Genomic DNA, 25,198 nt, shown 5'->3' with positions numbered 1-25,198 from the left:
CACCCTTCACCCATCAGTCAGAGAGACGGATCAATGGATACCGTCCCTAAAACAGAAGCATGGGCATGTTGGTAATCCATTGTGTAGAACAGCGCGAAAAAACAGCAGGAACAAAGGGGAAGACAACAAGACGAGCGCCGACTTTCAACTGACACGTTTACTGCATGCCTGCATCCATATACAGTTAAATCTCGTTACAAGAGACACTCGGTTATAAGAGACACTTGAAAGTTGCTTGGTTGGTTTTCCTATGTCTGCCATGTTAACAACATTGCATACAAGAGACATGGTTACAAGAGACACTCGGCTACTAAGGACAACTTTTTCAGGTCCCTGGAGTAAATTCTTCACTATTTAGAAGAGACACAACCCAGGTGTGCTCATGCAATGCAGCTGAAGCATGCCAACTCGTACATGATGCACTTATGCACTTCAGATTCCCTTAGCTAAATTCTGCTCCATATCAGCATCCTTTTCGTTATATATGTCAGGAACTGAGAAGGAGTGCTTCCCAATGATTGGAAAGTCAAAACGACCCCATTGTTTCAGCCACTGGGATCTGTTAGGTTTGGGTAGCGAGCCTGTGGTAGCGTACCGTTGCCACCAGTTATTACGTGCGGGTCGCGGCCCCTCGGTAGCGTTGGCCTGGCGGCTCCGTGGACGGTGGACGGCATCAACGGTCCCAGAAAAGATGAGGCGTCTTCTAACGAAGCAACCTTTACTACAACATCATGAAGAAATGGGCAGAGAAGCTTACCCGGAGAGAATACAGACACACTCACACAGCTGGTGTCTAGCGTCGTATCAACGGCGCGTCAAAGTAGTCTCTGTCGCAGCGGAGTCTGCCGCTGCTTTTTATAGGCTTGCCAGTTCACAGGGAAAGGGAAAGCCCTCACAGGAAATGGAGAGCCAAACACGTTTGGACACGACGGGATGACTCAATCGCAGGTGGTCCGACCGCATCTCCTCCACCTCCTGCAGACGGGCGAGGGCGACGCACTCTCCCTCGAGCTCCAGGCTTGGCCAGCTTTTGCACACACACGCACGCACGCACATTTGGCGCGTGGCAGGATCACGTCGAGACTTGCCCGGGGAGGAAGCGTTGGGCGGCCGATGAACGGCGCCGAAATGGCCGATCCGCTCGCGGTTCTGCCTGTTGCTATGCGGTGGTCGCGTCAGCTGTCACACTTGTTGGTGGAGAAACGTAACAGACTGCCCCGCCGGGAAAGGGAGATCCCGAAGGGCAGGGAACTGCATCCGCTGTCCGGAGGGATCGGGATGTTGCTGCTAGCCGGGGTCGTCCGACTCTGTTTCTCTTGAGCCAGTCTGCCGGAAGAAGTCCTTGGCAAGTCCGGGTTTCCAAGGCACTCTGCAACTTGTCTTCAGGAGAGATTTCTGACAACCCACAACGTCACAACCACGCTAAAAACTCAACCGGTCAGCCAGCAAGCACGGCACAATCTTCACTAAGCTATGCCAGACTATTTCCCTCTTATGCCCCCATCTACATTAAAGGGCAGCTCAGCAGCACTTGGAACGCGTCCACGAATTTGAAAATCGCGCTTTCAAAAACACCATTCTCAAACAAAAATAATACAATGCAATATGTTCAAAATCCTATGTCAGGAAGAAAAACACCAACTAGTGAATACAGGCTTCTTCTCACGTTAGGGGCTCCGACTTAAGCCATCGGCGTTACCGTTGAGATCACCCTTTTCACTAAAGCTTCGGCTGTCCGTTTCACGGAACAACCTTACCTTGCTGTTTCTGAACAAAGAAACATACAAGCACGAGTCACTCGCTTTTCTAAACCTATACCTCTCCTTACGCTTTGCGCACCAGTCACGCATTTTCTGGGCACGGGCGCATTTGTGTCTGGGATTGTCTCTTTCACGATAGCTTCAACTTGCTCCATTCTTTCTCGCGCCTACCTTTCCGCTTTTTTCTGCGGCAGCACTGGAAGACGGGCTTTCTGCATTCTTTCTCGCGTCTGCCTTTCCGCGTTTTTCGGTGGCAGCACTTGAATCCTCTAGTCCTACTTTCTTTCGGCGCGAGCTCTGGCAAGCTAGCGGTCAACGTTCTAGTGGTAACCAAAGCTAGTAGGACCCCGGTGTCGTCAAAGTGGTCAAAGCAGTCAAAGTGCGGTGCCGCGTCTGCATCGTGGCCAGCAGTGCATGACTCACCTTCAGACAAGTCCAAACAACTGCTCACGCCAACCCCCAAGCTAGGCATTTCCTCTGGCGGCGCCGCTGCTGCATCGCATGACTCACTTTCAGTCAAATCCGAACAACAACCGCTCATGCCAGCCCTCAAGCTAGGCATTTCCTCTGGCGGCTCGCCACTCACATCACACGGGTCCTCCGATGAGCCGTATCGCTCAACGCTAACCAGCACACGATCAAGCTCCTTCGACAGCTGGGGCACTTCGGATAGCGTGAGGGTCATGTGTGCCATGTCCGTGTTCGCACTGGGGTTGCTTTCGCGAATACAACCTAGCGTGGTATCAGAGCACGAACGATTCTGACTATGCTCTAGACGTTCGCTGTCGCCTTCGCAAGTCTCGCTCTCTACAGAGAACGCGCACTCCTCGTCGGTCTGCCCTAACTGATCACAACTCGCAGGCTGCGCAGTTTCCCTGACCGGCACTTCGTTTTTCTGCGTACCCTGCTCTACAACACAGCTGATTTCGGAAACCGAAATTTTCTCATCTCCTAGCTCGTTTTCGTCTCCGTCGCGCTCTACACAAGCTTCTGCTTTCGACTCGAGAGACGGTTCAGTTACTACCAGTTCCCCACACTCATTTGATGGAACTGTATCTCCTACAGCTGCTTGGGCCGGCATGCAGTTCACCTCGCTTAACGGCGTCACTTCAGACTTCTCGCCGATTAAGCCTGTGCTAACCGCCTCAGCTAGTGGCTCGACCAAGGTAACACGATGCTCTTCTGTTCGAGGATCGGTCGGCTCACTACTGCGGTCACGTTGCTCGACCGCTTCCCCAAGCTGTGTCTCACACTCCGGTGCAAGTTCGATTTGCTCCAGAACTTCCGCACTGTCTAGCCATTCGCTTACAGCGGCTTTCAACTGATACACCAATTCAAAGTACGTCATGTTACAATGTTTCTCGCTCTCATATCTTTTCCGAAGATCCTGAGGCGCTATCCGATATCGTATCAGCAATGACTCTTTTAGTGCATCGTAATTTTTCAAGCGGTCGCCAACCAATCGCTTGATTTCTTCCGACGCTTCAGCTGAGAGAAGAGCTACCAACATCTGCGCCCAACTATCTCGCTTGAAACGTTTACTTCTGAAGACATTCTCGAAGTCTGCCAAATACTCGGCCACATCCTCGGCAATGAGGAACGGTGGCGGACCATCTCGCGGTATTGAACCGTTACACTGAATGGCATTGCAAGCTTTAATCCTTTCCACGCTCATTCTATGTGCTGAAATCTCCAGCTGCATCAGCTTCCTTACGCGGGCGTCCTCTTTCTCATAACTTTCCCTGCATTCACGCATCTCTTTCTCGTGACGTTCGTCAATGATCTCAAGACATTCCAAAAGCTCGTCATCTTCAGCTTCCAACGCAAGAATAGCCTTTAACACTTTCTGAGTTTGTCTGACAAATCCAGACCCAACTCCTTCGCAAGCTCCAGCAATTTCGGTTTGCGCAACGACTTCAAATCCAAATCCATGGCTGTTCCGAGTGCTGCCTTCTCTACTGCCCACTATTGCCTTGCTGCAATTAACACAGCAACAACGACAACACAATTACCAGCTCTGTTCTCTACTTAACAAAAGCCTGGCAAAACTCAGTAGAAGAAAGTCCCGCACTCACCAAACCTCGCAGTTGTTCCGCTGCAGGCAACCAGTCATCACACAGGGCTCGTTGCACTGCTCCCGGCTTTCCGCTGAGCTGCTTGTTTCACGGGTCACGCCTGGGACATCTCCGCTCTTCCCACCAGATGTTGCACCTCAGTCAGGCCTGGCTCGTTTCACCGACCACGGTCACTGCTTGGCCGTCCTCGTCCCTCCGCTGTTCACCAGTTGTTGGACGACGGTATTGCCTGGCTCGTCCCTCCGACCACGGTTACGGCTTGGTCGTCGTCGTCCCACCGCTGCCTACCAGTTGTTAGGCTTGGGTAGCGAGCCTGTGGTAGCGTACCGCTGCCACCAGTTATTACGTGTGGGTCGCGGCCCCTCGGTAGCGTTGGCCTGGCAGCTCCGTGGACGGCGGACGGCATCAACGGTCCCAGCAAAGACGAGGCGTCTTCTAACGAAACAACCTTTACTACAACATCATGAAGGAATGGGCAGAGAAGCTGACCCGGAGAGAATGCAGACACTCTCACACAGCTGGTGTCTAGCGTCGTATCAACGGCGCGTCAAAGTAGTCTCTGTCGCAGCGGAGTCTGCCGCTGCTCTTTATAGGCTTGCCAGTTCACAGGGAAAGGGAAAGCCCTCACAGGAAATGGAGAGCCGAACACGTTTGGACATGACGGGATGACTCAATCGCAGGTGGTCCGACCGCATCTCCTCCACCTCCTACAGACGGGCGAGGGCGAGGCACTCTCCCTCGAGCTCCAGGCTTGGCCAGCTTTTGCACACACACGCACACACGCACATTTGGCGCGTGGCAGGATCACGTCGAGACTTGCCCGCTGAAGGAAGCATTGGGCGGCCGATGAATGGCACCGAAATGGCCGATCCGCTTGCGGTTCTGCCTGTTGCTATGCGGTGGCCGCGTCAGCTGTCACACTTGTCGGTGGAGAAACGTAACACATCGCATTACTGTCACCTACGAAGCAAATCAAAATGGATGAATGACATCTAGCATTTTTAACTCCTCGCTGTTTAAAATCTGATCACAAGGTGAAAACTCAGAATCCTAATGCCTTTCTCTTTGCAGACAATGCTTCTTGCAGCACCAAAGTTCTTGTGCTCAAAGCCACCAGTTATTTTTTTCGCTCCAAACTCTGCACCCTACCTTCTATCAATAGACAAAGGCATTAAGCACTCAGTCAAGTTGCTATACAAAACAAGGTTTGTAGAACGCCTGTTGCTTGACAGGCAGCAAGACTGTACAATAGTAATTGATGCGAAGTTTGCTGTTCAGGTGATTTCAGGTGTCTGGAATGGCCTGAGAGGTGAAACTGTGAAAACGATTTCAGACAAGCAGGCTTTAAATGTGGTGACACGATGTAAGAGGGCCCATATGTGGATACTGTGGCAAGCTTCCTTAAAGATGAAGCTTGGGAGAGCATCCAAGAGACTGCTGAGGTACCAGAATCTTTTGAGGAATTCGTATTTGCAGGTGTGGATCTTGTGTGCTCTCAAAGAGCTTACGGACTGTGCAATTCTCGCGCAAGTAAATGGCACATGGGCCATAGAGGATGACTACGAGGACATTTTAGAGGAAAAGTGTCAGCATCTGAGGATGACAAGCAAGTAAGAGTGCTTCAAAGGTATTAGAGTAACAGAAAGGCTTACAAAGTGAAGTGCTTTACCTCCAGAACTTTTGAAGGAATACACTCTGCACTCACAAAATTACATACTTGTATGAATAAGTTCTTTAAACTTTCGTGAACAATTTCCTGTTAATGCGTGTAAATGCATTTATATATACAGATGTGCAGTAAATTGATTAACACAGTGCTTTTAGAATTTTTAAAAACAAGAGACCTTGCTTACAAGAGACATCTTTTTCAGGTCCCTTGAGTGTGTCTTGTAACGATTTTTTACTGTATATGAACTTCACACAATAAAAGAAACAAGAACAAATAAACAATACACCAGAAAACGTAAGACTAGTGAATGGCTGCAGGACAGTATGATCAGGTTTCTAGATCTTAAACTGAATTTTAAGCCTAATCACACGTGTTGGACATAGGAACCATGTACCAGCAAGCCATTGCTTTCCTTCGACTCCTCACATTCGAAATTAGTGAAATGGAGTGTAGCGAAATCATGCTATATTAATGCTTTAAGAAAATCATGTATCCATTCTATTAAAGATAGCTTCATGTATCAAACTCGACGGCTTCAGAACGCAGGATATCCCAAGCAGCTGTTGGTATCGGTAGCGGAGACTATTTTGTCAAGTATAATGTCTTCTCAGGCGAGCATGGAGAGCTCATCCATGAACCAGCGGACAAAAGAAAAGATAGCGGTCATTCCGTACATTCATCACCTCTCGCATAGACTAAAACGTATAGGAAATCGGGCAGGCGTGAAAGTTGTGCTTTCGGCTCTCGATAAATTAGGGAAAATGTGCAAAAAAGTTAATGGTATGAGAAGCATTGGTCAGGGCTGTGCCATAAAACACAAAGACCCTTATGTGGTTTGCCAGAAGGGGGTGGTGCTCTCTGTTCCACCTTCTTGTGGAAAACATTATGTCGGACAGACAGGACGTTGTATTAATGAAAGACTAATGGAACATCACAATAATGTTTTTGGTACAGTAAAAGAAACTATGGGCATACATTGCAGGGATTGTAAAAGCGACGCCTGCCAGCCCTTTCTAGAGGAAGCAAAAATAATCAATAGGCGTAATGACCAGACAGTTTGGGAAATTTTAGAAGCAAAAGAAATCAACAGATAAAGGAAACTTGTATCAGCAGCCCATCTATAGCGTTATCGGAACGTGAAGTAAGATTTATGAACACGACAAAATGATGCATTGTGAAATTCTGGTTGACACGTGTTTCTCTTGCATATGTATCTTACGTTTTCTGGTGTATTGTTTATTTGTTCTTGTTTCTTTTATTGTGTGAACGTGTTCATATATATGGATGCAGGCATGCAGTAAACTTGTCAGTTGAAAGTCAGCGCACATCTTGTTGTCTTTTCCTGTCGTTTTTTCGCGCTGTTCTACTCAATGGATACTGTCCCTGTTGGTACATAATGGACTGGCAAGCTAGAGAATGAGGAGGTTGGCTTTCTGGAAGGGAGTATGAAAGAGCTTTCACTTGTATTTTTTCTGCATTCTAGTGCTAGCATCACGCTAGTATTTTGCAGAGACTATCTGTGATACCTGATCGAAGCACCGGGCTTGTTTGTTTAAAACGTCCAAACCCTGGGTCTGTGGCCCTTTAAAATGCAGCGGCACAATTGAGGCAGTTCTGTTTGAAGGGTGCCTCTCTTCCAGACAGACATGCTAGTAGTATAATGTTTTTTTCCCCTCCTATGATAGGATTTGTTGGCATTATGTATCAGTAGAACTTGAAAATATGTTCCCACTTTAATATGATCAAAATTGCCAGTAATAAAATTGTCCCACAGGATTGCATTGTTTTTATTCTGTTTAATATGTCCTTGGCTAATATGATTTTCCAGTAAGTACATTTGAAATTGTGCCGTTTCTGTTTATATGTTACATTCAATTACAATCCAAATGTGCACGAGCGAGCCGACTCAGCTGCACCAGATGAGCATCTTTGCAATGCATCTCTGCAATGAGTACAGTGCATCCAAAAACAATCACAAATGTGCATGGGGCAGTCGACCCCAGTGACACTCCATATGAAGAGCAAAAGTGCAGTGGCAGTCAGCTGCCAAAGTCGCTTCTTCATATTGCATCTTGAAGGCTGACCAGGGTCCGGATATTTTTAACCGGCAGGTCCTGTGCTTAGATAAGCACGGTACTTGAATGCAGTCTCTGCAAAGTACTAGAGCCGTGCGTACCCCAAAGAGTAGTAAAAATTCAAATCAAAGCCCTGTAGTGCTCCCGTTCAGAAAGCCAAACCTCTTCATCCTCTATGCTTTGCATTGACAAGAGGCACCCATTACTCTAACTCTCTCACTGACAGATGCAGCGCAGACATGAACTATGCATTGCATCATCTGCTCATCTTGCGTATGCTTTTTTGTAGCACCTTTTGCTTTCGCATAGACGTACAGCCAAGTACAAAAAATGTTAGTTTCTTGTCCCAGTTCACATATACCGCAGCATGTTCGGTGTGCTGTGCTGCTCGTACAGCCATGCAGTTAGGAACATTGGAAAGAGAGAATGTGCTGAAGAAACACAGAAGCACACAGAAATATGCCTATGTACAGAGGCTTGGTTTTCTAGCAAAATGTGAAAGGAATCCCTGTGTCTATGCTTTATCTGCCCATTGAGCTGAGGCACCCTGCTGAGGGGGCAAACAAGCACGCCGCCAAAGGTTTTCCTTTTGGCTTTCAAACAGGAGGTCACCTGGGAGTCCCCTTCTCTCGCTTTCCTGGAAGGCTTTAGCAGGAAAAAAATTTGTAGAGTTTGAACTAACCTTAAATCAAGTTTTATGAGTGTAAGTCATTGGCTGCAGCCACAGTTGCTGCTGCCACTTCGATCTTGGCATGCTTCCGTGCTTGGTAAGCTTCTCAGCAACGAGCTGGCCTGGTTTCTCATTGTTCGGGGGTCTCAGCAGCCTGTCTGATCGGCGGTGGTCTCCATTTTTAACAACAGGAGTTTCCTGCATGCCACGCCACCTCATATTTGCCACACCACCAGGTGGATTCGCTCGACATTATGCTCGTGGACCTTGTCTGCACTCGCCCATATGGTGTATGTGTAGCGTATTTTCTTAGGTTAAACAAAGGAGCGACGCAGATAGAACTTCATGAAGACGACAGCGTTCACTGCACACCACAATGGTGTGTTGCAGTTAGAACATGATGAAGACGACTATGTTTGCTGCACAGTACGAGAGTGTGTTGCAGTTTTACGCAGGGCATGATTGGTGGCAGTGATAGTGTAGTGCTTTCGTGCCTGGTCCAGGGAGGCTGGTCTGTTCATTCTGGCTCGGGTTTGAGACCCAGCTGCGGCAATGGCTTTCATGGCGCAGCTGAAACTGCTGCTTGCACAGTACCTAGCCTGCCCAGATGAATGACCTTGGAGGATGATAGCAGTAATCTTGCGTTGTAAAAGTACCCGTCGAGGCGCAGACTGCAGGCTTCCCTTTAACCGAACAGGAGGTGGTTGAATTTTGCTAGCAGAGGCTAATCAACCAAACAAAGAGAATAAAAAACCTCCAAGAGAAAATTAAAGAAGCCGAGCACGGTAAAGTGGATTGATTTTGAGGGCTGTCTCTTTGGTAATAATGAGTTTTTCAAAAAATGTCTCTGGCAGCGGGTTCTGGAGGCGATGCGTCACAACTACCAAGGTAGAACACACTCTCAACCTGAGGGTGGTCGTGGCCCTTTTTAAGACCAGGCGAAGCATTTGAAAACTTTCAACAGGGACTGCAAAAAGTTACAGCTACCTTCACTCTTGAGAAGATGTATTGTAAAGTTTATTAAAGGCTAAATGCAGCCTGAATATGATAATAGTCTACAAACACTACAAAAGCTCATTAGATGCTTGTGCCTCATACTAACCAGCCATTATAGGAAGTGAAAATGTTCATAAATGCTATTGTACTTCATTCTGATTACATTTTTAAAAACATTTGCAGTTTTTGATCTCATGCTTTCCAAATGATGTGCTCTACAGCCGCATTTTTATTTTTTAATGTTAACAAGATTCTGATGTAATATATATCTTTGTACAGTTGGACCCCGCTATAATAAACTTGGATATAGTAGTAAAAACTCGAATATAGTTAAGTGAAACTGAAGTCCTAGTTCATCTTTTATAGATGGACTACATTTTTCCCCTTTATAGTTAAGATATTTTTGGTAACACTCAGTTATAATAAAGTGCGTCTGGCCATGGCCATGACTTCCCACAAAATGACATTGCCGCATGTGAGCTACCAAGGGTTGCGAGGCAAATTTTAAAAAATAATAACATTTGAGCCATGAGGGAAAGCATGCAGCCTATAGCAAAAGAATGTAAAGCTGTCTACAAACATAGAAAAAAAGTGGCGCAGCCCATTTAGAAAGTAAAAGAGAGTAAAAGTGCAGGGAGAAATAGGAAAGGGAAGAAACAGCTGAACATTCGCAGCACTGTGCAGCACAAATCATGAGGCAGCGGTGGCGAGAACTAGAGGCGTGGCGTGGTGCAGTTTTGCAGCGCTTGACTGTCACGCGTATTTTTCATCATTGCCTTTTAAGAAAACAGAAACAGTGAAAGATGATACCGTGTTCATGCAAAGCTTTGGTTTTGACATGGCATCAAACTCAGTTCTGTGCTTAGCTGCTTTGCCCTCATGCTTAAAAGGTGCTTCCTCAAGATGTAAATGCAAAACCTCGTTACTGAAAAAATAAAATAGCTCAAAGAGACGACAAAGGAAAGATGCAAGGTATTTTAGAGGTTTTTTTTTTTTTTTTTTTTTTTTTTTTTTTTTCATTAAGCAGCAAGGTATGTTCAGTAATTTGGCATTTAGTTACCAGACAGCATCTTCAGGACCATGTCATTGCCAACAACTGATATTAGTTAAGATGTTTGCTAGTCCCAGTGATTTTACTATTAAGGGGTTCTACTGTATAGGGTGGTTATTTTAATTTAAATAAATTTTAGAACTGCAACAGTAAGTTATAAAGAAAGGTTGTGTGATTTTTTATATTTCTCTTATTGTGCTTGGAGGAGTGATAATACAATGCATTTTCTTTCATAAATGAGTGTGTTGTATTTTTGCTTTCTTTTTCTTATTCCCACAGTAAAACCAAAATGTGAAAGTAGACAATAGAACTAATTCTGAGGAAGATGGTTGTACTGGCTACTCTAATAAGCAAAAGTATTAAGCTTTAAATTATAGTGCTCTCATCTACCCATTCTAATGAGCTTGCAATTTTTGCAGCCAAGAAGAATAATCACTCAAGGAAAAAGTGACCAATGCTCCTCAGTGGAGATCCTTCAACCAGTGGCATTCATGCCCCGGTTCATCTATTTCAGCTGTGATTAACCACCTTTCATGTGCCGCATCTTGTGTTGTCATACTAGCAGGTCTAAGCAAATTATCCACGACATTATGCGAATCAGTTTACGCCTTTGGATGGAAGGGGATTCTTTGAGGAATTGAGGGGTAAAAGCCTTTTTTTTTTCTCGAGTTGTACCCGATTATAGTTGGTTGGATTGGGTTTTAATTTTTTATTCTGGTTCATACTGAGGAAAATCAAATGAGAATCGTTCAAAATGCCAGTGTCAGTGAACTTAGTGGAGTAATTTGCTTATTTAATAATAGTGGTTTATATTTGAAAACAAAAAAAACAAGAAAGGGTGGGTGCTGGCACCTGATAGCAGGCGGCAGAAATAAAATGAATAGGAAAGAAGATGGAGAGGTGAAACGAAGTTAGTAGGTATAATAAAAAAGGATAGTTGAGAATGTAGTGTTTTCAGATAATTACTTGAATTGTATGCACACCACACTTATGAAAGAGTAAAAAGAAAAGTAAGAACTATGTGTTCCCATTGTCAAATTGTATAGATAAGGCAAATAAATTAGTAGGGGTGAGAAAATATTTGAAAGTTTTGAATAACAAATCAAATATACTCGTATACAATCATTTGAATAAATCAAATGGTGTGTTTTGCAAATTATGAAATCTGCATCAACCATCGAGTGCATGTTATAAACTTTGTGCACGAGGTTTGAAACAGTGATGAGCATGCATGCTTGAAGGGCTCAGTTTCTCAATGTGGATGATGTGACAAGGCTTAAGCAACATTTAGTAACCTCACCTTGATGCCTCATTGTCTGTCTCATGTCCTGAGCTTTATTCATCGTTAACGAAAAAATTTCCCTATACATGTCAATTGATGGTCAAAGAGTTGACATACTGAATTTGTGTTATGGTTCCTTAGTGAAGATTAGCGTTGCAACTTTTATCAGCTATCGATTTAGGCTCCATAAGTTAGCACTGGACTAGTGTTACCGCTGGTGCTTCACTCAATATTGCTCATTTTGTAGAATTATTTGCAAAAGTAGCGAATATTAGTACAAATATTCAATTCACATTTGATTCAGCAAGGAAGCCGCACTAGTATTCATATTTTATGTGGTTTGGAAAAAGGGATTTTTGCACTCTCCCTACAAATTAGAAGTTAGAAAGTATGCTGCGAGAGTTTTTTCTGTCTGATATTGGGAATCTCAATATTTTTTTTTTTCAATATATTTGAGCACTGTAATCATGAGTGTTGTTTTCGCATTGTAGTGTAAAATTATCATTAAACTGTCCTTGTATTGTGGTGCTTATTTTTCAATATTCGTAAAATTTGTGGGCCCGCATAAATTCACTGCAATGGAATTCATAGTCCATTTCTTTTGGTTTCACTGCTTTTATCTGTGATGCTTTCTTTTGCAGTTTTAAATTTCTTTTTTTTATTTCCTTTCTCTAAACCTTTAATATATGATGAGTAATACCTACGTGCAACTTTGCAGTGCCTACCAGCCAGCCTGCTGAATCTACAGCTGAACCGGATCTCTATCTTCAATAACCCTTTGGATGTTGCTGCCGGATGCCACTTTGAGCGTACTGCAGCTGCATGGCAAACACCCTGGCCTCTGGTTGAGCTGGCGGCTGCCGCTGTTGTGATGTTAGGGTAATTGTTTTTGCATTTCTCACACAGATATTGACTTGTTGCATTGACAAACCTCTTCCAAAACGAGAATGTGTTCTACTTGCTCTGTGAGCTTTAACTGACGCCAATTTTGACTTGAAAAGGAAATTGCGGGATGGTTGTGCGATGAACTGGCTGACAAACTGTGATGAGGCTAGCAGGCGACTGCTCTGTCGATGCGACAGTAATTGCTGTGCGCATTTCGATTGGCCTTTTATTTATTTTTTATTATTTTTTTTTTTTTGCCTCTGGAGGAGTTCAAGTTTTCGCAGGTAGCAAGCAGATAATTGGCCTCACACAACCAACGGTGAGCAAGTGCGTGTCTAGTCACTGAAGCCATCTGCTGCAAAGTGGGCGCACTGAGGGATGGGTATGCTTCACAGTGTACCCCTAGGAAAGGGCGGCGGCAAAGGCGACATACAGCACAAAACGATTCTAACTGAAGTATTTGTGTGAAAGGCGTTCATGCTCCTTAGTCTCTTCTATTTCGGTTTTCTAGTGAAAAAGAAACAGAACCCCGATTATACTGCCTTTGATCAGATTTCTCCATGCATTTGTAACCACCAACCAATCCCTTGATGTGAGACAATGCATAAAAAGCAGGAACTAGCCAGGAATCAGCTGTTTTACTGAAAGCCGCCATTTTTACGGTTTGTTTGCCTCTGCCTGCATGCCGTCATGCTCATGGCGATAAATGTTACTCATGAAACCATTAAATGTAAAACTGCAGCTGTTTCTTTCTCTATTTTTTTTGATGATGTTGAATTTAAAATACCAATTCCTGTAAAAAATGAAACGTTGTTCAGCTTATTCACTGCGTGTATATATATATATATATATATATATATATATATATATATATACACACGCAGTGAATAAGTTGAACAACAATGTTTCATTTTTTACAGGAATTGGCATTTAAAGTTCAACATCGTATATATATATATATATATATATATATATATATATATATATATTGTTACAGCGCGTGCCGAGGAGCGCTGCGCCAGAAAAAGAAGAGGCGGGGGACGAGCGCGCGGCGCCAGCGCGAGGGTTAGAGAACAAAAGAAGAGTGCGGGGCAAGTGGTGTTTGCCTGGTGTCCTCCGTTCTTTTGTGTCTATCTCTAGGCGGGCACAGCGTCCCACAACATTTTGGTGGCAGCGGTGGGATCATGCCGCTCACCCGCTCCCAAAGTCAAGGACCCGACGTACCAAACGACAAGACTCTGCCACCAGGCGATGGCGCCGACAACGCAGCGGCTGGTGCAGCTAGACCTAGACGCTCGGAGGTGCTCGGTCCTTCGCAGCAGCTGGATGGCGGTATTGAGCGCCTCCTGGATATAGTTACTCAGCGGATGGACGCATGGGAGGCCCGTCTGACTGCCCAGGCTGCGGAGATGGAAGCTCTCCGGCGCGACTTTCGTTGCCTTGTGCCAGCCGAGCTGAACACAGGTCATGAGTCTTTAGGCGCCACCGCCACCGCTGCCTCCAGCCCTGCCGTCGCTGGGCCTGCTGTCGTAGCCGCCAGTAACGTGCTCGGTGCGGGTACATCATTGGACGCGGAATTACCCACGTTTGACGGCACTATCTCATGGGATGCTTACCGCATCCAACTGGAAGGTATTGCGACAGCAAGAGGCTGGGACGAGCAAATGAAGGCATGGATGCTCGTCTCCAAACTGAGAGGCCGCGCAACTGAGCTGCTGCAGAACGTGCCGCCCGACCAGCTGGGCTCTTACACCGTCCTGGTGGGCCTCCTGTCCGACTACTACAGTGCTTTAGGTCAACCCCGTGCGCAGTACCACCCCTTGCGAGCCCGCCATCAAGAGCCCGGGGAGACATACCAGGACCTCGCCGCCGCCATTGTGCTCCTGGTTCTGCAGTCGCTGCCGGGGGCACCTCAGAACGTCGTGGGCCTGGTCGGCATCGAGGTGTTTGTCGACGCCATCCGACTCCCTGAGGTGCAGCGCTTGGTCCGTTTTGGGCGTCCTGAGTCCATCCGCACCGCCATGGCGCTCGCCATCGAGGTGAAATTAACTTTGTTGGTCACGGGGGGGTCGCCACCTTCTGCCGCGCGCACCATCTCGGTGCAGACTCCTCAATTGGCAGTCCCTACAGTGGCCTCTAACCGACGCGGGCGTAACGACACCCGCACGACCTGCTTCCGCTGCGGCCTGAGGGGGCACTACGTGAGGGAGTGTGCTAGCCTTCCGACGTCGGAAAACGATTTGACGGAACTCAGGGGGCACCGTTCCGCCGAATAAAGTCCGTCCCCACACTCCTTCGTTCTCCTTGTCCCCTCCTTTCGTCGGCTTCGATAACAACTGAAGCTCCCTACGTACTCGTTGACGTAACTCTGCTTGACCGGCACGTAGAGGCCTTGGTCGACACCGGAGCGGCTGTCAATGTGCTGGACAAATCGTTTATTGTTAATGAGCCCCACCGGCTTCTTCCAGCCGCCAAAACCCGGCTCTTAGCTTTTAACGGCGCCCCGGTGGAGCAAGTCGTACGTGTCATCGTCAATCTGACAGCGCTCGGAAAGACCCTCTCCACCGAGTTTGTTGTAGCAGACAGCCCTATTTGGCCAGTGGTCCTCGGGTGCGGGTGGTGCCAGCAAGCCGGAGTCGTCCTTAATTTTACCACAACAGAACCACGGGCGAGCCGAATTCTGCATGGGCCGGGTTGGCTTAGCCGGATTTCCAGTCTCGGTGTCGCCCTGTGGCAGTCCCTGGTGTCGGCGACCAAGCGTGCCTCAGAATTTGTGCGTTACCTCGCATCGAAGTGGCCACGTCGAGTCAAGCCGATCGACGTCATCACCGTGACTGTAGCGTCCGCCGTGACTCTGCCACTGGGTGCGGCAATGTGGGTGTATGCCAAACTTGACGTCCGATCACAGCGGACGTGCTTTTCGAACCCATCCGGTGTTCAGCTCCAGCCCGTGAGATGACCTCCCCTCGAAGCCTTCTGCCTGTGCTCAAAGGAGAGGCCCACATATTTATGCTTAACATCAGCCACGCACCTCTCGTGCTGACTCCTGGCACTCAGTTGGGTACAGCCTCAATCCTGAACTCTGGATCACCGGTTGCGTCTCTGCAACCTGAAGCACCGCCTCAGCACCCTCTAGCGCTGGCAGTCCTACCATGGGAAACATTTAACTTTGGCCCCACCCTCACCGACGTGGAGCTTGCCTCTCTCAAGGCCTTGCTGCTCGAACATCGCAGTTGCTTTGCTCTAAGCGCCGGTGAACTCGGGTGCACTTCCTGGGCCCAACACCGGATCAACACCGAAAACCGCGGGCCCATTCATCACCAACCTCGCCGTGTAGCGCCTGCCGAACGGAGAGTCATCCAGCAGCACGTATGCGACATGCTTGACCAGGGAATCATTGCTCCTTCTTGTAGCCCTTGGTCCTCCCCTGTAGTCCTTGTGCGCAAGAAGGATGGAACACTCCGCTTCTGCGTTGATTATCGCAAGTTAAATGCTATTACTCGCCTCGACGTGTACCCTCTTCCCCGCCTCGACGATGCACCTGATCGTCTGAAGGGGGCCCATTATTTTTCCACCCTAGATCTGCTCTCGGGCTACTGGCAGGTGCCTGTTCACCCCGATGATGCGGAAAAGACAGCTTTCGTGACTCCCGACGGCCTTTACCAGTTCAACTGTATGCCCTTCGGTCTCTCGAATGCTCCAGCTACCTTTCAGCGCCTCATGGACCGCGTCTTAGGCAATATGAAGTGGACTATGGCGTTGGTCTACCTGGACGACGTAATTGTATACGCGGCTACATTTGAAGAACACCAAACGCGACTCAAACTCGTCCTCGAAACCCTTACGTCTGCTGGGCTTCGCTTAAAACCAAAGAAATGTTTCTTCGGTTTTGCAGAGGTGACGTACTTGGGTCACGTTGTGAGCCGGCATGGCATCCGTCCCGACCCTGAAAAACTAAAAGTGCTTACGGCTTACGAAGTTCCCACCACCGCCAAGGAGCTCAAAAGTTTCCTTGGATGTGTTTCGTATTTTCGTCGTTTCATTCCGGACTTCGCCAAGCGAAGCGCTCCGTTGACCGCCCTGCTGAAGAAGAATGCAGCGTGGAGTTGGACGCCGGTCCAACAGCTCGCGTTCCTTGACGTCAAGCACGCCCTCCTTAAGCCTCCCACATTGGCCCACTACAACGAATCGGCCCCCATCGTACTCCACACGGATGCCAGCCAAGATGGGCTCGGCGCTGTCCTTCTGCAGGAAGACTGAGTCTGGTGACCACAAAGTTCTAGCTTATGCCAGCCACCAGCTTTCCGACGTTGAGCGCCGCCGCCACTCTTCGGAACTCGAGTGCCTCGCCGTTGTCTGGGCCGTCGAGAAGTTCCGTCCCTACCTGTACGGCCATCATTTTACCATAGTCACGGACAATAGCGCTCTCACTTGGCTGCAGTCTGCCAAACACTTAAATGCCAAGATTGCACGCTGGTCACTGCAACTTCAAGAGTACGATTTCACCATAGTGCATCGGCGCGGTTCTGCCCATCAAAATGCCGATTTCCTTTCTCGCCACCCTTGTCCCGTGACAGCTTTGACGGATTTCAGGACTGCACAAGCGCAAGATCCCGACATTGCGGCCATAGTCCAATTCCTTGGCACCGCCACCGGCGCAGGTATCCGTAAACTGCGCCGGGTCTATCGAATGAAAGGTAATCTCTTGTGTCATGTGAGGTGGCTCCGTGGTCGACCACTCTTGTGGTTGCCAGTGGTGCCAGCAACACTGCAGTCGCAAGTCTTGCGCGGCCTACACGACGCTCCCACAGCTGGTCACCTTGGTCGCGGCAAGACCTACGCTTGAGTGTCGGAGCGCTTTTGGTGGCCTAATATGTCCAGAGACGTCAAGGAACACGTTGCATCCTGCCAGACATGCCAATACCGGAAATCGTCCACACGAATAACCAAGCCACCCCCGCAGGCTTTTTCGCCGCGAAGTTCACCTTTCGAACTGGTTGAACTGGACCATTTGGACCCATTCCCGAAGACGCCCACCGGAAACAGGTATATTCTGGTTGCGATCGACTACTTTTCCAAGTGGGTCGAAGCACTGCCCATTCCAGACACCTCTTCCGCTCATGCCGTTTTGTTTGTGGAACAGCATCTCGTTCTTCGGCATGGTGTGCCCCGACGCCTCATCACGGACCATGGGAGCTGCTTTACGTCCTATGAATTTGAGCGAGCCCTCCGCACCTTCAGCATTGCGCATTCCACTACATCCGTCAATGATCCCCAGTGCAATGGCCTCGTGGAGCGTGTTAACCGCACCCTCACGGATATACTCGCCTCCTACATGGCTCCGTCCCACAGAAACTGGGATCGTTTTGTTTCTGCGGCAGCTTTTGCACTCAACACTGCGAGGCAAGATACAACGCATGTCATGCCGTTCTCAGTCGTCTATGGCAGAACACCCTCCATCCTTCTCGACGCGCAGTTGGGCCTTCCCCATCAGACTGTATCACCAACTGACTCCGTCCAACGACTTCGTTACGCCCGCCTCGACGCTCAGCGCAACCTTCTCACGGCTCATCATCATCATCATCAGCCTGATTATACCCACTGCAGGGCGAAGGCCTCTCCCATATTTCTCCACTTAACCCGGTTCTGTGCTAGCTGCATCCACTTGACCCCTGCGAATTTCTTAATCTCATCCGCCCACCTAACTTTCTGCCGCCCCCTGCTACGCTTTCCTTCCCTTGGAATTCAGTTTGTTAGCCTCAGCGGCTCATGCGCGTGTGCAAGTGGCCAATGCGGCAGCACCACCACTTCCCTCTTTCCGGTCCGGTGACTTGGTCCTCGTTCGCCGCACCATCCACGCGACTGGCCGTGCCACGAAGCTCATGCCCCGATACCGCGGCCCTTATCGTATCGTTGAACGGCTCGGCCCCGTGACATACCACCTCGAAGACCTCCCCGAGCATCGACCATGTGGCGTGCACCACATTTTCCCGGAGCACGTGTCAAACATGAAGCGATATGTCAACGGCGCCAGCATTGACTCCAACTTAGATACCGGGTCATCACCACTATCGCCTGCTGCCTCATTGCCTTCCCCACGAAATGCCGCCCCATAAGTGGAGCGCCTGCAGCAGCTCACCGACACTTTCTTTCTCCCCGGTGGAAAGATGTTACGTGCGCCGAGGAGCGCTGCGCCAGAAAAAGAAGAGGTGCGGGACGAGCGCGAGACAAGCGTGCGGCGGCAGCGCGAGGGTTAGAGAACAAAAGAAGAGCACCGGGGCAAGTGGTGTTTGCCTGGTGTCCTCCGTTCTTCTGTGTCTATCTCTAGGCGGGCACAGCGTCCTAAAACAATATATATATAAATTTAGAGAACGGCTTCTTGACGAGCGAATAAACCTCTTGCCGTGCAAATAAGTGACTCGGGGCAGCACCTCGCAAGTCATTGGTTCATTTTGCGTTTTGTAACGCGTTGACATATCACCGAGCCATCATGGTGTCGTCATTTTGACGTCACGCTCTATAACTTTAGAGTGAGTCCTGTAATTTGGCCCCTGGTCTGCATTAAAAAATTCAGTAGAGCTAGGTTTATCCGCTCAGCACATGGATCAGTGAAAGCAGTTACAGGGTTGGTTTAGCCATATACAGCCCTGCATTGTGCCATGGAACCACCCTCATGCTGCGCATCCCCGCCCTTGTCATTATCTCCTCCTTCCACGCTAGCCACCCTAGAGCTGGGTCCTTCCTCCCGTGGCAGGCACCTTCTGGTTGCGCCGCTCTTGTCATAACCTCTCCAAAGCCACTTCACCTTTCAGCCTTCCTCTCACGTAAAAATGGAGAGGTGAATTTCCCTTTCTACTTTGCTTTGCCAGCTACAAAGATATTTGAGGGACACTTAAGCGCTGCCTTTAAGAGTATGATGGGACAATGTTAATGGCTCTTGTGTGCCAACTTTCCTTGCGGATCCTGGTTCGCCTCAAAAGCACGGTAGTTTGGGCTAGTTGGTTGCAATTCATTCCTGTCTTGTTCGTTCTTTACGCTTGTGTCTGCTTCTGATTTGTCTGCAAAGTGTCATTTTGTTCACTTACATGTACATTGCTACTCACCTAATTACTAATCCCTTAATTTCTTCCTGTAATATCTCACACATACTCTTTACCGTACAGTCGTATGCGAAAAGCCACCAGTATAGATATAAAGCCCCCTAACCAAGCAGTATGAATGTGCCCGCTTGGCGTAGGCTTGTGTGACTCAGAATGCAAGGGCCTGCAGGGTTCCAGTCCCCTCACCCTCCCATCTGAAAGAAGAGACCAGAGTTGCCAGAGTGGCTATGACATGTGGTCGCATGACATCCCTACAATCATTGCCAGGTCATTCCAGCCACCGACTTCCATTTACCGGAGCCGTGCCCGTAATTTCTCACTCACAGTACTGATGTTGGACTCTCTGAAGAACAGGGCCTTCAACGCTTCCGCAATAATGGGAGTAATAAGTTAGCTGAAGTTCAGTTGACTAAGTTGTTAGGCTATTTCAATTGCCACCTGCCATGGTGAGCAAGTGGCAAATAAGTTAATTCATCAAGAAATTAAGGCCTTGCACCTGACACTGTAGATGTCACACTAGAATGAATGGCTGAATGGCTAAACCAATACTACTGATATTGGGCAAATATTCAAATTTGGTTAGACACTAATTTTGATCAAATCTGACACGGTCAAATTTCCAGGGTTCAAGGGGTGCCAAATTTTTGGGGTGGGCCACCCAAATTTGAAGGTCAGCACTGAGTTAGTCATACTCTGATTAGATAGGACACCATATTTGGTCAAGTCATATTTCAGGGGTTTGGAGGGCCAATTGTGGCAGTGCGGACAGACGCTTCCTGCTCACACTTTCTGCAGACGGATGCTTTCTGTGGACAGTTTATTTATTTATTTATTTATATGTCTATTTTTTTACACCATGATTCAATTAATGCTCACGCATTAAAAAACTGCTTGCTGACTAGCCACAATACATGGGCAGCCGCCTTCACTGCAGGCTGCCCGATGCCCCCAGAATGTATGTAACGCCGTACAGCGGCCGCCGCTGGCAGTGCACAAAGGTCCCGCATAGAGTTATGGCAGAGTGTTGTGACCAGAAAAGCATTGAAGGACTGAAATTCTCAATAAGGCAATCTCGTTTTTCTCAATGGTAGACGGTGGTTGCAAACTCCGACGTGATATACTGGGTGTTTCCTTTCCTTCTTCCCTCCCTCCCTCCCTCTTTTCTTTAGAGTTGCTTACTAGATTTTATTTTGGCCCTGGCGCTATATTAAGGGCTATGGCAGACACCAAGTAGGAAGCAAAATGCTTCAGTTCTGTAATTAACTAAATATGTTTTTTAACTAATTTTTATTTTAGGAGGTCAGTTGTATTTGCAGAATTGAAGCTTGTCCTTCGATTAGTACATCGTAACGCTCATTACGAGGCCAACAGACGCCAGCCTGATAAGCAGCCTCACAGCGTAACACAGCGCCAGCAGGAAGGAAAGAAGCCAACAGTCGGCGAGGCCAAGGAAAGCGTAGGGGATGTTACTTTATGTTCTTTTTTTTTTTTTTAATGTTTACATGGATAATCAAAGAAATTAGTAATGTAATCTTGTTTAGGGGAAGATAATTAAACACAAAGTAGCAGAAAAAACAACGTGCCGATGGTGGGAACTGAACCCACGACCTCCGAATATCGCGTCCGGTGCTCTTCCAACTGAGCTACATCAGCCGCTGTCCCCCCTGCTACTTGCTTGGGTATTTATGTTGTCTGTATGCGAACCTTGAGAGTGTTCACCAGCGCCACCCTCAACTATCAGGTGCCAGTAGGTGCATTTGGCGTAGATCGCTCGACCTATGCATGCTTTAAGGTCGGATTGTTAGCGAAAGGACCCCGCACATTAGTTACCGACGCGGCGGCTATCAGTGAGGCCGGTGTCGAAATGAAATTGACAGCGAATCGCCATGCAACCGTCTGGCTCTCAGATGGTGTAAGCAGAGTGGTTTAAAAAAGTAAGCACTACTACATCCATGGCCACCTTGTTTGGCAGTCCAGACACGGCCGCCTCAATCGGCGCTCGCGGCGGGGATTGCTCTGGTCATCCCATTCGCATGGAGAAAACGTAATTACGGAGATGGGCCTGTCTGCTCTTTTCGCCGCACCGCAGTGTGCGCTCCTCAGCCCTCGCTCTCGCTCGAACGGCCGCGCGCAATGCATTTTGCGGCGCCTGGGAAGCTTTCGTGATATGCAATTGTGGAAAACAGCTATGAAAAAAAGAAACAAACAAATGTACACAAGAACACTAACACCTCCTGCAGCTAGATGCGTTTTTTTTTTTAGTGAGCTTAATATGGGGGGGGGGGCCAAGGCTGCATGTTGTTCGAAGCGGGCAGCCTCGATACTATGTTTTCGAAACGAGTGTTCCTGGAAAACAATCATATCTTTTCATTGGTGCAGCAGGTGAATCAAAAGCATTAAAATAGGAAAATACAATTCTTCTTTATAAATGAAGTGCCCTGACTGACGAGGCAACGCAGTAATATATAGTATATATATTTTTTCAGTGAACTCACATCCATGATGTACTAGCTCGGTCAAAACGCATTTGCGGGTCGAAATACGACTTGGAAGGAAAAAAAAGGGCAAATATACTACGATGAAAATGGCAAGGTGATGTTGCATGCTGTGCCACCGATTTCTATTTTATGTTCATTAGACGAGCTCATCGCGGTTGCTCCTGTACGAGACAAGCTGCTCACCATAGTTGACAGCCATAGAGAGAAACGGCCAGTGGCCCTGATTAAACTGTATAGAGTCGAACCTCGATATAACGAACACGCATATAACGAATTATTGAATATATCGAACTCTTCCGAAATATTTTTGTCAAACACATGTATTTTTAACTTCCCATAGCGAACGCGGTTCGGCATAAAAACAGATATTACGAACTTCGCGACGCCAAGCACTACTTCACTTTAATAGCAGTAGGCAGGTTTCATTGCACTACATGTGTGTTGTGCGGCGCAGCGAACGTTCAGGACTACCTCGCAGGCGCTGACAGCGCCATAGATGCCATGACGACATTGGGAGTTGGCAGCCAAAGAAATCTATGGCCTCAGAGATCACCCCGCGCGCCTGTTTGTGCGCGCGGAGGTGATCTCGGAGGCCATAAGAAATTGTTCGCATCTCACAATCGCTGACAGCGCCGCTTCAGCAGCGACGGCTGCGGCGTGATCGAATGTTGCTTTTACCTTTTTGGTTTTTGCACTTTTTGCACCTTTTGCATTTTTTGGTTTTAGTGTTAGCAGCAATGTCGCGGTGTGGCCGTCGTAGCGTTCGGCGGAGGCTGCGTCGGTCGTCGTATTGAGTGTGGTGCGTGGGTGTGCGTAGTGCTGTGATGGCGGTGAACATGAAAAAAAGAGCAGCACTGACGTTAAAGACCAAGCTCAAGATAAAATCAGGGCCTTCAAGGCAGTTTACAAGAGGAGACTGATTGACACTCTTCTCGTGAAGCTTCTTATGAAGCAAGACATGAAGATCGACTTGCTGGGAGCATTAAAGTGGCATGGAAGAGCGTGAAAGGCGATATGACTGCCAACTGCTTTCAGCACACAGGTTTTGTTCCAGCAGAGGCCCGTGCGTCAAGTGAAGATGGGGACGATCCCGACAAAGAAGCAGAGCTCCGTGAGCTCGATGAGCCTGGAACGATTTTTTCAAGTTTTGTTGGTGACATGCCTGCAAAAATGACTGTAGAGGACTTTGTAGGCGGCTACGACATCGCGGCAACCACGGCTATACTGACGGACGCCGAAATCGCTGTGGAAGTTTCTGAACATCCCGCAGACGAAGCTCAGGCTGACCCTGCAGACAATGAGAACATTCCGACTTCACAAGAAGCGCTTGCTGCATTGAATTTACTGCGCCGCCACTGCAGTGCTATTGAGAGCAGTGGGCTTGCCCTTGTTGGGTGTTTGCAAACTGTGGAACAGGGCGTGATACGGAATGCGATCAACACAAAAAAGCAGGCCGCGATAATGCAGTTCTTTGCGCATAAATAAATGGACGTGACCCAAGTAGGCACCCTCCGAGTTGCTGTGCCCTCTCTGTTGCATATTGCCATTCCCTGAAAACTGCAGCAACGAAAATGCTGGGTGGCGTCACTAAAAAATAAAACACAACAAAAAGGAAGTCAATAAAGCTATATGTTAATATAATACCCCTTCGTACCCCTCATGTAATACCCCTTCAATGGGGCCTTTGACGTTTTAATAAATAAATGTTTTTTTTTTTTAGTATACATTCGAGTGTATAAACTAAAATGCATACACAATAAAATAGTTTGCTGGATTAAAATTGCTTGCAGTAATTCGTTGATCATGTCAGTTGCGTCCGTCGCGCCATCTTTAGTATGTTAAATGAAAGCGAATAAGAGCGCATTTAAAGACCGCACTTCCTGTTGCATCTGTGGCACAATAGATTAGCACCACGTACCTGATTGTAAGACCTGTGTTCGATTCCTCTAGGCACAATTTTTATTTTTTTAAAATCACAGCATTCAAATAAATTACGGACATATTTTCTTGGGTATGTACCCCTTACGGTTGCATAATACAATGTTTTTTTTTTTTTTTCCTTAAAAGCAGCAAAACCAGCCGCGAACGCAGCCAGGATGTGACTGTATGACAACGGTTGCACTATACAGTTACCTTGACCATAATCAATTCCTGTCTTCAGTGAGTGTATGTTACCTTTAGGCTGCATTCAGAGACAGCTTTCAGCAACAATCGCCTTTTAACATGCTTTAAACTCTTTTTTTTTTAGGGATTTACGCCGCAGCGATTTCTCAGGTTAACTTATTCAACGTCTCAAAGATGGCGCGATGGACACCACCGATGTATTACGCCTTATACAGTAAGCAGTTTTAGTCCATAAAACTATTTAATTAATATTGCATTTCAGTTTCCGTACTGCGCTTCATGCTCGAAAAAAATGTAAGCTTGTGTTTTATTTTTGAGTGACGCACCCAGCACTTCCATTGCTGTAATTTTCGGGGAACGGCAATATGCTTCTCTGATTGAATTTGCTGCTCTTGCATGTGTTTTCTAAGAAATTTTATATTACAAATTATGGATAGAGCAAACTATTTTCCGATTTTTTAACTGTTATAACGAGGTTTCACTGTACTTGGATATCATGCTCGTATTCAGGCAAAAAATACCAGCATCACAAAGTCGCAGTGCACACAGCAATTTATTTACAATAAAAAGTTCTTAGCACGCCCGCGCTTATGCTGATTAGACGCTCAAAACCTTTCGACTGAGCGGCTTAGTGATTAATTTTTTCCGATAAGCCACTCTGTTCGTAACAACAGCAGCGACATTTGATAAGAGAGTCTTTATAAATTCCTTTACCACTATCGAAGATGTGACAGAGGCATGGTCTTCTCTCGCCTCGCAAATAAAAAAGGGCAGCCCTCTAGATGTGGCAAAATCATTGCCGTCAACTTCTTTCACACATCATTTCTGCCAATATGTGGCATTGCGATATTGATCGCCTTTTTACTTTTATTAGAACAGCCACAAACTCGGGGTCTGGGAACACCAAACTGTTGATGTTGTTGCTCCCGAATCATTCAGTCTTGGGTAGGCGCTGCATGTCCTTTGTTCTTCTGTCGCTTTCGCTACATAACCGGCGACATATGCTATTGCGG

The 25,198-nt window shown here is 47.4% G+C and overlaps 1 protein-coding gene across 1 annotated transcript in view; it reads left to right on the top strand.

Moving 5' to 3' along the window:
- Positions 1 to 25,198, top strand: part of Lrr47 (Leucine-rich repeat 47) — a 55,775-nt gene that overhangs the window by 24,876 nt on the left and 5,701 nt on the right. The window contains exon 6 of the mRNA XM_084589004.1: positions 12,297 to 12,457. Within this exon, the coding sequence (XP_084445130.1) occupies positions 12,297 to 12,457 (161 nt within the window). The remainder of the gene's footprint in view (positions 1 to 12,296; positions 12,458 to 25,198) is intronic.

Source organism: Amblyomma maculatum, chromosome 1 (genome assembly GCF_055883805.1).
Source record: "Amblyomma maculatum isolate TAMU_Amacu chromosome 1, ASM5588380v1, whole genome shotgun sequence".
Lineage (NCBI taxonomy): Eukaryota > Metazoa > Arthropoda > Arachnida > Ixodida > Ixodidae > Amblyomma > Amblyomma maculatum.
This window is presented reverse-complemented; position numbering and strand designations above follow the sequence as displayed.